Source organism: Solanum lycopersicum, chromosome 3 (genome assembly GCF_036512215.1).
Source record: "Solanum lycopersicum chromosome 3, SLM_r2.1".
Taxonomy (NCBI): Eukaryota; Viridiplantae; Streptophyta; class Magnoliopsida; order Solanales; family Solanaceae; genus Solanum; species Solanum lycopersicum.
The window spans coordinates 58,485,241-58,497,516 of record NC_090802.1 but is presented as its reverse complement, the minus strand read 5'-3'; the positions used below and the strand labels follow the sequence as shown (position 1 = coordinate 58,497,516).

Here is a 12,276-nt window from a genome sequence, read left to right as displayed (position 1 = left end):
ATTTAAGATATAGATAAATTAATTAATTTACGTCGTCTTCGTATTAATAAAAATAAAATTATAACAATAATATCTAAAATATACATTTATCTATGTTGTAATATAAAAAATTACAAGTTATAAAATGATAAACATATCATGATACAGTTTTTTCTTTAATTTGTTTTATTGTATAAAAATAAGAGGTAAATAGTTTTTGATTTGATTAAAGATAGTTTAATTTTGCATTAGCATTTACTTATACGTGTGTTGTATTTTTATTATTTTATTACAACTATTGTATCTGATAATTTATTAATTAACTAAAAAAAGAATCATCATTTTTTATTATTTTGCCATAATGCTAAAATTTACCCTTATCCTATTTATATCTTAGTAATATCATATATAATCAAACTTAGAGAATTATTTCATCTTTTTAAATCTTTGGCATGCTTTTCATTTTATTTTATTTATGATTTCTTTTTAAAATATTTTATTTACATGTGATCAAATATATAAACGCGTTATTTTTCAACTCATATCATAATGTATAAAATAATAGTCAATATTTTTACTCGTTTAAAATAATTTGACATTAGAAAAAATATATTTTTTTAAAGTTAATTCCATTTTGACAAAAATAGTAGTAGACAAAAAAAATTTGAATGTAATTCCTATTCTAAGTCCTTCCATGTTTTAAAGAAAAAGGAATGTTCTAGTTTTTTAAGAATTTTTTTTTTAAAATTTATGCCTCACTTCTTATCTTAATGTGAATTATCATTATTGTTTTCGTATTTTCTATCAAAATAATATTACTGTTATTAAAAATGAGTATTTCTTGATTAAAGAAGCAATACAATCACTAGCATAAAGATAATTTAAGTTTATTATATACTTCTATAAGAGTGTAATTTATTTTTTTGTTAAATATATGGGAAATATTTTTCATACTTCTCCAATTCAGCACTAGCATTTTTGCATTTTCTAATTTGTGTAAAACAATATATACCGATACTCTCCAAAAATTTTTTTTATTAGTAGTAACAAAATATCCTTCATAATTTGATTAAACATGAAATGAAATGATATAGTTTTGTTCCTTAATTGATTTTTTTTATTAAATCGACATTCAAGATTCAATTACAAGCAATAAAATCTTACACTGTACTGAAAAATAATAATTAAGTGATTTGCTCTAGTCAAATTTGATTTTGCACTTCCTTTAAATATCAAACAATAGAATTACAGAATCTATTAATATTTTAAATTTAATTTTTTTTTAAAAAAAAAACACACACTGAATTTTCTCTTTGTTTCACAAAATCATATATAATTCAACTAAGGAAATAACTTATGTAAGGTAACATCTCAATTAATTTTAATAACGACATTATACATTCTACTTTGACTGAGACATCCAAAAAAAAAAATTCTTACTTACATTAAAAGAATTGGTTAGTCAGTATCTTTTCAATAGTTTAAATTCTAATATTAATTGAAAAAATAATATTAATACCATTAATGTTATAATCAATTGAATCAATTCATTATACTTTACAAACTATGTTGTTCTTTTGTTGGTAAGCATAATTTGGAGAATCTCTTGTATAGTTAATTGGTGGGATTTTAAAATTCTTAATATTAGAAATTATATCTAGTATGAGATATACTTTTAAAGAATAAAAAAGATTTAATGAATATTTTGTCTAGTATAAGATCTATTTTTAAAGGATAAATATAGTGAGATTTGGTACTTTTTTAATATATACAAAAATACGATTAAAGAAGGTAAACCTTTTATATAATCATCTGGGATTTATAACTCATTGGTTATTAGAAAGGGAAACATTTCCTATTAATATATTTTTTTTCATTATCAAAACTCGAGATTTTAACTATTTAACACAAGATATTTAATTAAAAATAAAAGAATCTCATTCATCTGACGTCTCTCTCTAGTGCTAACTTACCCACCACTTGAATTGCTTCAAATGTTAGTAACATTGGCCATCAACAGGTGAAAACGAAATATAGGTTGAAAGAAAAATGTTGAACAAATAACTCTTCAAGCATCAATATAATAATCCCATCAAGAAACGGCACCAGTAACTTTTTTCTGATAAGGTAAATAATATTATGAAACTCCACTCATAACTTTTAGGAATCAAAAATATGAAGATAACAAAACCAACTGGTTGTAAGTGAATACAAAATTGTTTCTTTTCTACTAAGGCACAGAACAAATACATTTCTAAAGATGCAAAAAAATCAATCCCCCATTAGGAAAAACTCTACGAAAATTGCATCCGTTTAATGTACCTAGCTGTACAAACTATCAATATAGTATTGCTGCTAATCAGTTTCTTATTTGTCACTTAATCTTCAAACATACCTTCATCTGATAGCTGAGAAGATTCAGTCCCATTGACATAAGGTTGGTTGATTGTATTTTCACTTGGGTCGCCTAGGATGCTGTAATCAAAGTCTTCCTCATCGTCTTCATCATCTGTATTCACTTGGTCGCTGTCAGAATCTTCATCATACAACTCCCGCACAAATCCTTGGGCCTCCATCTGCATCTGCTCTTTGATGGCATCTTCATATGACAACTCATACCAAACGGTACCTTTGCCAACAATAGATTTATTGTGAGCATCTGTCATTCGCTCCTGCTTGCTCTTCTCTGAGTTCTTTGGTTCGCCCCAGTAGTCATATCTGTACAAGGGACTTTCAGGATCATACTGGTCCTTGCTGATAGCACTTGGATCCACATACCTACCAGGCTCTTCCAGTGGGAGCCCAAGGGCTCGGCGACTGCAAGAGCATCACACAAGTACAAAATCAGAAAACTAAAATAGAGATTAAATGTTCACATCCAGTGAGATGGAGTAAGTCGTCTATTCAAATGTTACTAACGTAGGATAACAGGCATGGTTTAAAGCAAATGAAAGGACAAACGAGTTCAGATAACCTAACAATGCTGAAAATAAAATTTATCTGTGCCACTTGGATGTAAATGACTTGACTAGTAAAAACAAGAGAAATAGCAGAAGATAGCTGTAGATGTGAAGGTACAGAATACAGAGATCAAGGGCCGTAGATAAGGTAGTCACATATTAACATTAAATGATTTAAAGTCTTTGACAAGCAATAATATGTTTAATATACATCTAATTCTTGTAAATTATTTCTACTCTTGTCTTCTATGTTTTCCTTAGGTAGGTTATATCTGGACTTTGCTGGAAGTTTTAAGGTACTCTACCACTAAAACACCTAAAACAGATTGTAAGCGATATCATTATAGAATATTGTACTTCTTGTGATAACAATCCAGTGAAAAGGAAAACTATAGTCATTCAATCCCTGGTTATTGCAGTCATTGTTAACCAGTGCATGTCCTTATATGACTACTCTGACTTTTATGCTTTGAAAGTCGTTCATTTGTATAGACTGACCCCCGTGTCCATACTTTATTGTAATCCTTATAAAAACCCAAATAGTACGTAAACATGACGGTACAATGTGACAAGTGCGTCGCATACACCATGGCATGTTAACTTACGGACAAACTACAATGAGAAACTATTCCTCAATCACAAAGTAGTTGGTGTCAGTTATATGAACACAATGTTTATGATGAGTTTTTTTAGATAAACTAGGCCCAAGATAAACTAGAAGTAACTGACTTCTGGAGGACTGAATATTATGAACAGATCAGAATAATTCTTGAGATATTAAAAGCATCAATTATCACTAAGTCTCCAATCTTATATCCAAATTGAATTACTGCATCTTTAGCGATGTTGATAAGCTCTGCAAATTAACGGGATACAGACAAAAACCCTCAAGTTATACATGATGAGGCAATTCAGGTTTAGAAAGAAAACAGAAGGTAAATAACAAGTCTTTCAGTTGAGAAATTAGTACTACATATGAATGTCAATTGTATAATAAACAAATGATTCTTCTTCATTTCATTGGGGTGGGGGTTATAGAGGAAAGGTCTTTGGGGAACTGTTAGGATGGAGGAGAAAGTCCAGTGTGAATACCAGCTTATATCTCTTAATAGAGCCTCTCTCTCCTCAAGGGACCGCCGCCAATGGATAAAATCGTATTCATCCATCTCAATGTTTCGTCTCAGCTTGGAAATTTTGTACACCTCTCCTCGTTCTAGTGCTTCTATTCTCAGTTTATTATGGTGCTGCATTACAATTACAAGGAAAAGCCACAATGAGGACATGCTTTCTCAATTAGATACCTATGGGAGGAAAACTCAAGATACAAAAAACTTTTTACATGGTTAGAGTAACCAATAAGCAGAATTTTCAAATGATATTGCCATTACTGTACTTGATATAGTTCTTGCTGTGGATTTCTTAAATAACGGGTATAGTAAGACGAGGAGGTATGGGCAGAAAGGCGGGAAAATGAGTTTGCACTTCTCATGTATAAGTTCAGTAAATGCAGGCGCTTTTCAACTTGAAACTTTTAGCAGAACTGAGTCAATTTTGTATTCTTGGCCAAACTAGCACTATGATTGTTAGTTTTTGTTAATATTTATCCCATCAAATATCACTTTTGAACTTTACATAACTAAAAACTGATTATTTTTGTTATTGAATTAGATAACTCTATTGTCCACCTTGTACATCGAAGATGTTGACTTTAAATAAGAACATGTATATACCCGTAATGATTTTTCCAACTGTCCCAAAGTTCTCTTCCCAAGGTCAGACATTAAAATTATATTGAGATTCTTAAAACTATATTTAACGTGTTCTGATAAGGTTCCATAGCATGTATCACATGAAGCGTCTCTCTTCTATCTGTTTAAGTTTTTGGCTAAACAAGTTTGATATGTACCTTCTATATCTCTAGATTCATAAGCACCTGATTTCAATCTAAGAATCTATCAATTTATCCCTAACATGATAATAATGATATATGGCTACAGTCACAATAAAGTAATTAAAATTATCTCAAACCTGACGCTCAGCAAGTGCAGCTTCCAAGTCAAGCTCTCTTACACTGACTTTCTGTCAAAATTAAAATCGTGTTAGATAGATGCATGAAAGAAATGTAAAACGACTTGATAAGCTGCTCACTGTAATCATCTTGGTAAGCAACGCTTTCTTATAATAAGCTTTGGAGTACTCAGTGCTATTTTCTTCATCAAAATCTTCCTCGTCAGCTAACTCTGACAAGTTTTTGCCTTCATATTTACCAGGATTTGCCTCCAAGTCATCCAGAATCATTTGTTCAGCATTATGGATCTGCCATAACTGCAGAATAAGACAGAATTGTTTATCATGATTTGTTAGCTCAGATGGCCAAAAAGGTGCCGTAACTATGCATATCGGTAACAAATAAAGTTTCAGGACAGCAGCAAAAAAAAATAAAGACAGATCAGTTAAGTTTAACAACATGGGATGATATCAATCTGCTTGTCCCATTTCTAAGCATATTCATACAGCACATAACAACGATAGATTTAATTGACCAACTAAGTTAGAGAGCAAAAAGAAGCTTGAGCAGAATTATTTGGCTATAATGGGTATATAGGTATATATCAATGGCTACTCAAACCTCCCTAGTTTGAAGAATTCATGTGCAGAAAAAAAGAATACCTTGTCCACATAAGGGTGATTTGATAGTAGTGGTTCTTCTTCAACTTTGACTCCAGGGTCTTTTCTAGGAATAGGTTGTCTTCCACAGTCACGCTATGAAAGGAAATGTGTTAGACAGCAAAAGAATAATTTAGAAGATAAAGTGAATCCAACATCCTATGGAATATGAACCAAAGTATGCATCATAGACCATTAAAATGTTCATACTTGCCTGTAATATTGCAAATCTTCATATGTAATCAAACAGTATTATCTTTTTCTCGAAAACATCAGTTTAAAGAATTTATTAAATAATTAACTATATAGTCAGCAGATACAAAAAAAAGAACATAAATAGAATTTCCATATAAAAAACAACAAGAACAACAGCTTCTAAACCTACCACGGCTCAATCTCAAACTAGTTGGGGTCGAATAAATGAATCATATGCATGAGAATTTGCTCTATTTGAGCCGGTATCATTCCAATACTCAGTAATTCACTTAAATTAGGGGTTCTCTAAAACTAGAAGTTCCCTAGATCTCGCACTTATCCATACACAGTTCTATAAATTTCTGAACAAACTAAAAAAAAACATGAAATAAGGTATTCAAACACAGAGACAACGGAATCACTTTGTTTCACTGACACAAGCAATCAGACTGAATTGAATTAGAAGAGCTGTGACGATCATTCACATAAAGCTACCGTTTTGAGAACGTAAGCAAGTTACTTTTCTATTGAAGTGTGTCCATTGCACCGATCCTCTACCTATATGAAAATTTCACTTCTATCATGTCTGTTCTTCACTAAGTCCGCATGGGCTTAAATATGTTGGCTTATAATAGAAGTTCACAGTTCATTGGAGACGAGTGATAGGATGTATTAGGTCAAGTTTCATCAATCAAACGTGTCAAATGTTAAATTACTTGATACATCTATTTCTGAGGTTAAATTGAGCTATCAAAAAGCCCTAGCGTTGGAATTTCAGATTCCATGCATTGTTGATAAGAATTTGGGAACTCCAATAAGAGTTCCTAATTTTAATAGAGATACTGAACTAAAACAAAGGATTTATATAAGTTGGCTAAAATAAAATGGTACTTACACGCAATTCATCTAGATTTGTATCCTCTTCACGATGAAATATAGGCGGAAAATCAAATCTATTAAAGCTGCAATGATAAGAGATACATGCGGAGACAGATAGTTAAAGACTGCTCTGGGACTTTCTCACTAATGTCTCTTTTTGTGTGTTAAGACAATTAGAACCAACTAAATGTGTGTGTGTGTGTGTGTGTGAGAGAGAGAGAGAGAGAGAAAGAGAGACCCAAAATAACATATTAATGTGCCTTTGCAAGAATAGTTTTGACACTGATGAAATTTGAGAAAGGATAGTCTCAGAAAGATCAGAAATACACTGAAGCTACATACATTAGGTGATCTATGTTAGGATCAACAAAGCGCATCTCAATAGGGAACCGAAACCTGTAAGGATCACGTTTAGCCTGCAAAGGAATTCAAAAAAAACAGTAAGGCATGAAATCACAAAATTGTGATTCTCTCAAGCACCTTAAATGTGTGAAATAGCTGTGAACCAGAAAGGAGAGATAAAAATAAAAGATATACGTAAGTAAATTTCGCCATTTAAGTATAAAAAGATCACATGTCCTCTTTTTTTCTTTTCAACTTTTATCACAGAATTCCAGAAAATTATCTCAATTTCACAAAGGTGCTTAAAAGAAATAACTGATAAGAAAAGTTAGAACTATAAATGAACCTAAAAAAATGATTGTAACAATGACAGCAGCTATATATCTTGCAACCTAAATACCTATACATGTATGCATATCGAATGCTATCACAGACAATAGCTGCTACTGCACCCTAAATGTATCAGATTTTTCTGAATAAAGCATGATATCAGCCTAGATTCCTTAAACCTCCGACTACATATATAAGATAAATATGGAATTTGGTATCTAAATAATACTACTTCGTTCCAAGTTCATTGAGAAGCCAAAAAGTAACAAGATCACTGATGATGAGTGCATAACAGAGCATGACCCTCAGCAGTATAATGTAGATACATAACATAGCAGAAGTGACTAAGGATTATGATACTGGTTAGAAATCAGATGTTGCTCTTTGATGAACAAAAATTCAGAAAATATTAAGCATCACTCACCAGAATTTCAACCATTACATGCATACCAACTTTTATGTGATGGCGGATCCAATACCAATCATTTCGCTTTATTGGCACCCACCTGCAATGCATTGACAAGGGAATCATCAAACACGTGAATCTGAAGTTTAAAATCACTGAAACAAGCAAAACAAAGTAGTTAGATTCCTTGGACCCTATTTAAAATTCTGATTCTAGTCAAACTAACAGCGTAGTTGAGTAATTAAATAAACTCCAAAACACAATGAGAAACTGTTAGGATTCACTGGCAGTGATTATGTTTCATCCGACTGAAAGTCATGGACAATTTATTACCAAAGTCAGCAGACTCAGCACACACCTGAGATTCCTTCAACCGATGCACTAAATGAAAAAGAAAAAGGAAAAAACTCCTTGCCCCTCTCAGTTTTCATTAAGATGCAAAATGACTTCTCCATGAAGCACAGAACCACCACCTTGAGCTACTTCTAAACACATATAATCACTGATACGTAGCACAATGATTCGTTTTTCTCAACTCCTTCTGATTCTACTACCACAAGAAGCACACACATAGAGAGAGAGTGAGTTTAACCATCTCAAAGTGAAACTTCTGTCTCAAGGCAGACAAAGTTTTACAGACCAAAATCTCCAACATTTATCCTCCAGTAGCAAATGAATCTGGACAACAGATGCCGGTTTGTTTTTTTATGAATGGTGATTTTTACAACTTGGACTGCAAGTAACCTTTCAAAGGTTGTATCGGTCTAGTAATGGGATTCCAGTTCCAAAAGAAAACCTTAATCTCACCATCCTAAACTTTTTCTGCAACTTTGCGCCATGGGAAGGGAAGAAACAAATGTAATCAGAATTTGTATGGAATTCTTGAAATCTGTACACTTTACATTTTATTTCAAACTTCATCTCCTTAAACTCGCTTTCATACCACCTTCACTTCTCAAACCACATTCAATTTCATTTGAGGGACGTTCCTACTTTTTACATGGATGTTAGACAAAATAATACATGTCCAGAATTTGTTATACAGATCACATGAACATGCTCACCCATCATGAACACCTCCAATATCAACAAATGCTCCTTGATAAAGGTGTATAGCTGTCACTTTACCAGCACAAATCTGCAAAAAAGACTTCCTATAAGCCTGCCTTTCTTCAAAACTTGTGTAATGTTTGATCAGTTAACATAAGTTCCAACCAAATTGAGGTATGTGAGGAAAGTGGCTTTATGTCCTAGCAATATGAAGTGGATACGACTGATCCTAGCTGAGGTTTCAATTTTATGTTGATGTGACAGTTACCCAGATTTTCTGTAATACATATATTTACAGTGTATACATTACAAAAACATTGAGCATGCATGTCAAATTTCTCTAATAATAAAAATCAGAGTGCAAATGAATGTCCATGTATAGATAACTAAAGATCAATGCAACTTTGACAAAAAAGATTAGCATGGGCTACCGACAACGGAAGGGTGATTAAAGCTTAAACAAGAAAATAATGTTCTATCGTTTTTCTTCTATCTTGTGAATATCTTAAACAACAGTGCAAGCATGTTTATTTCTACCACCAAACTGTAGGATAAACTACCCAATAGGATAGTAATAGAATTCAACCAAAACACAGCTAGTAAACTTGTAGACATGATAAGTCTTTTGATGGGAAAGTAATACTTCAGTTTATGCCAGAGTTGTTCAGATTTATTTTCATGCTAGGGAAGAAAACATGAAGAACCAAAAGAACCCCCACCGACAAAAAAGAGAGGCAAAAAAATGAAAAGAAAAAGATACATGCTAAGATAACTGAAAAACATTAAAATCTTTTGTAAAATAAGAACAGACAAGAATCAAATTGTCAAGCTCAGACTATTTTTTTATCAGGGATTATCCTTCTCAAACTACTAACTTCAAGTATGGCTAGAGCACTTCAAAATCTCTTCAATCATTAATCAGTTTCTAATATTCATCATCAGAGAACAGGAAAAACAACTTACTTGTCCTGGGTAGTAAAATGGGAGTTCATACTGCAACCAAATGAAGACAGGGAGAAGTTATGACAAAGCATCAATAACCAAATAAACCTAACAACAGTAAAAATATTCAACAGAAACAGCTAATGCAACATCTACTGTACCATTCCATCTTGGTAATCCTTTCCCCGTTTTCTCCTTCCAGGATAATAGTCCTGGTCATACTGCAGAGACATCAGAGATTGCGGTTAAGTACAATTATTGATGAACCAAGAATACAATTCTTTTTGGAAGAAAATCTTTTTTTACTAGAGTGAAGAGGAAATTCTTTACATTGAAAAGTTAACTCAATGTCAAAAAGAAAAAAGTACGTAGATGTCTTAAATACTAATACAGGCTACCCTTCAGCTACAGAATTTGCAATAGCACAGCATGATTAGATACTGCAGCAAATTTATCAACTTTAAGTTGGATACTAGTTGCTTTTTTTTCCTTTGAAAGTTGCTTACTAATAGCTTAACTTTCGATATCCAGTGCAATCACTACCTCCTACTAGGTTGTGTTGATAATTTAGTTAGTTTATATATATGGTGTAAGAGATTTAAAAATTTGGACTGGCATATATACTTGAACTACCAAAATTTTCCTACTCCCTAAAAGAAAAAAGAAAAAAGCACTGCGCATTCCACTATGGTGAGGTTTGGATTTGGTTTAGTTTCCGTTAATCAGAATTATCATTTGAAATTATACAGAAAAAAATGATCACATTAAAACTTGATAATTATGCTGTACCTTATAAGATTCTTCTTCTAATCTATCCTTGTTAGCAGCAACCCACTCATTATACTGCTTCAAGAACACTTTATACCGTTCCAAGCTCATATCATCAGTCTCTGTATTCACCATCTCCTCCACTTTATCATAATCCACTCTCACAGCCTGCATCTTATGAGCTTCCCTAATGAACTCCAATTCCTTCTTATCAACCTCCCACCCTCTCGGCGGCCAATCCCTAGGTGGTACATGTCGAACCACCAACGGCCCTGCCCATGTAGTCTCCAGAGGCTCAGGAATATCTCCTTTAATCTCAAATTGCTTAGCGTAATACTCATCTTCCGTTATACCCATTTCCTCAATCTTCTTTTTCCGGTAGTTCGGACTAAGCATTCTGAAAGCTTCAATAGCTTCAGGTGACTGAAGCGCAACTTCTTCACCTTCATTAAGAGATTTCCTAGCAAAATCAGCTTCAGGTGAGAGGATTTCTTCCCATGGAGCCCAACCACGGTCGACCCAGTTCCTGCGCCGGGCTTCTTCTTCAGATTCTTTCTCTTTGGGTCCAAAAGCTTCGAGAAACGCGTCGTCATCACCTACTGGGTATTCATCTGAACTGAAACAGTGAAGAGTAAGAGGAGAATGCTTGAAATTGGATGAAGTAGAGAGATTAAAGAAAGGAAAAGAAGTGAATTTAGAAGAATTTTTTAAGGGTTTAAGGAGGGTTTTAGGAGATGGAAATGTGAAGAAGAAAGTACAAGATTGAAGAGTTTGCATTTTGAGGGGATATTGGAATGCTTGCTTAGAGTTCACAAGATAAAGTTTGGTTTGTTCAAATTATTTTTCATTTTCCTTTTTTGGGCAGGAGGGAGGACGTATATAACTTTAGTACTAGTTTGGTTTGACTTACTGTCCGTTTGAATCGATTTATTTTATGTGTCTTTAAATTAAAATAATTTTAAAGTATTTGGATAAAATTAAAATACGCTTATAAACACTTATTTTAAAACTAAAATAATAAAAATAAGTCAAAAGTCATAAGTTAGAGTCTGTTTGGATGGGTTTAAAAAAAATAATTTTTAAAAAATACTTTTGAAAGTTGTGCTGAAACTTATCTTTAAAATAAATAGTTATGTGTTTGGATAAAAGTGTTTCAGTTGAAAAAAAGTTATTGATGTGTTTGACAAATAAGGGCCGGTAAACACTTTTTTTAAATCAAAATGTCTTAAATACCCTTAAAACTGTTAACATGATAAAAAGTTGATTAATTTAAGATTTTTATACTTAAAAAAATTAAAGTAAGACTAATTTATATTTTTAACATCCATAAGTAATAATATTTCCTGTCATTCACATATTTCTTTAATCATCACAAATTTTTGATAATTTTAGTTGTTGATTATAATAAAAATAATAATAATGATAAAAAAATAATAACAATAATAATAATAACAATAAAAAAAAATAATAAAAATAAAAAATAATAATAAAAAGAATTAAGGGCAAAAAGGTAATATATTTGGTCAACATACAATGACTTTTAAGTTGAAAAAATAAAGCACTCTTCTCACCTAGCTTTTAGTTTTTGACTTAAAATAAGTCACTTTGATAATTGTCAAACACTTTAATAAGTCACAAACTGACTTTTAAGTCAGTTTGACCAGCTTTTAAGTCCATCCAAACAGGTTCTTAGAAATTCTAATTTATGGCTTATAAGTCAAAAGTCAATCCAAACGCTTATGTTAACTGTTTTTAAGC

At 32.0% G+C, this 12,276-nt stretch overlaps 1 protein-coding gene across 1 annotated transcript; it reads right to left on the bottom strand.

Annotated features, from left to right (window-relative positions):
• Window positions 1-2,092: 2,092 nt before the first annotated feature.
• Window positions 2,093-11,310, bottom strand: CIP5 (CONSTANS interacting protein 5). Its single transcript, NM_001347133.1, is given in 12 exon segments — window positions 2,093-2,796; window positions 4,032-4,183; window positions 4,968-5,018; window positions 5,088-5,264; window positions 5,610-5,702; window positions 6,697-6,763; window positions 7,023-7,096; window positions 7,777-7,858; window positions 8,823-8,896; window positions 9,772-9,801; window positions 9,912-9,971; window positions 10,540-11,310. Coding segments are annotated over 12 exon segments (2,055 nt in total). The 5' UTR covers window positions 11,296-11,310; the 3' UTR covers window positions 2,093-2,357.
• Window positions 11,311-12,276: the final 966 nt, after the last annotated feature.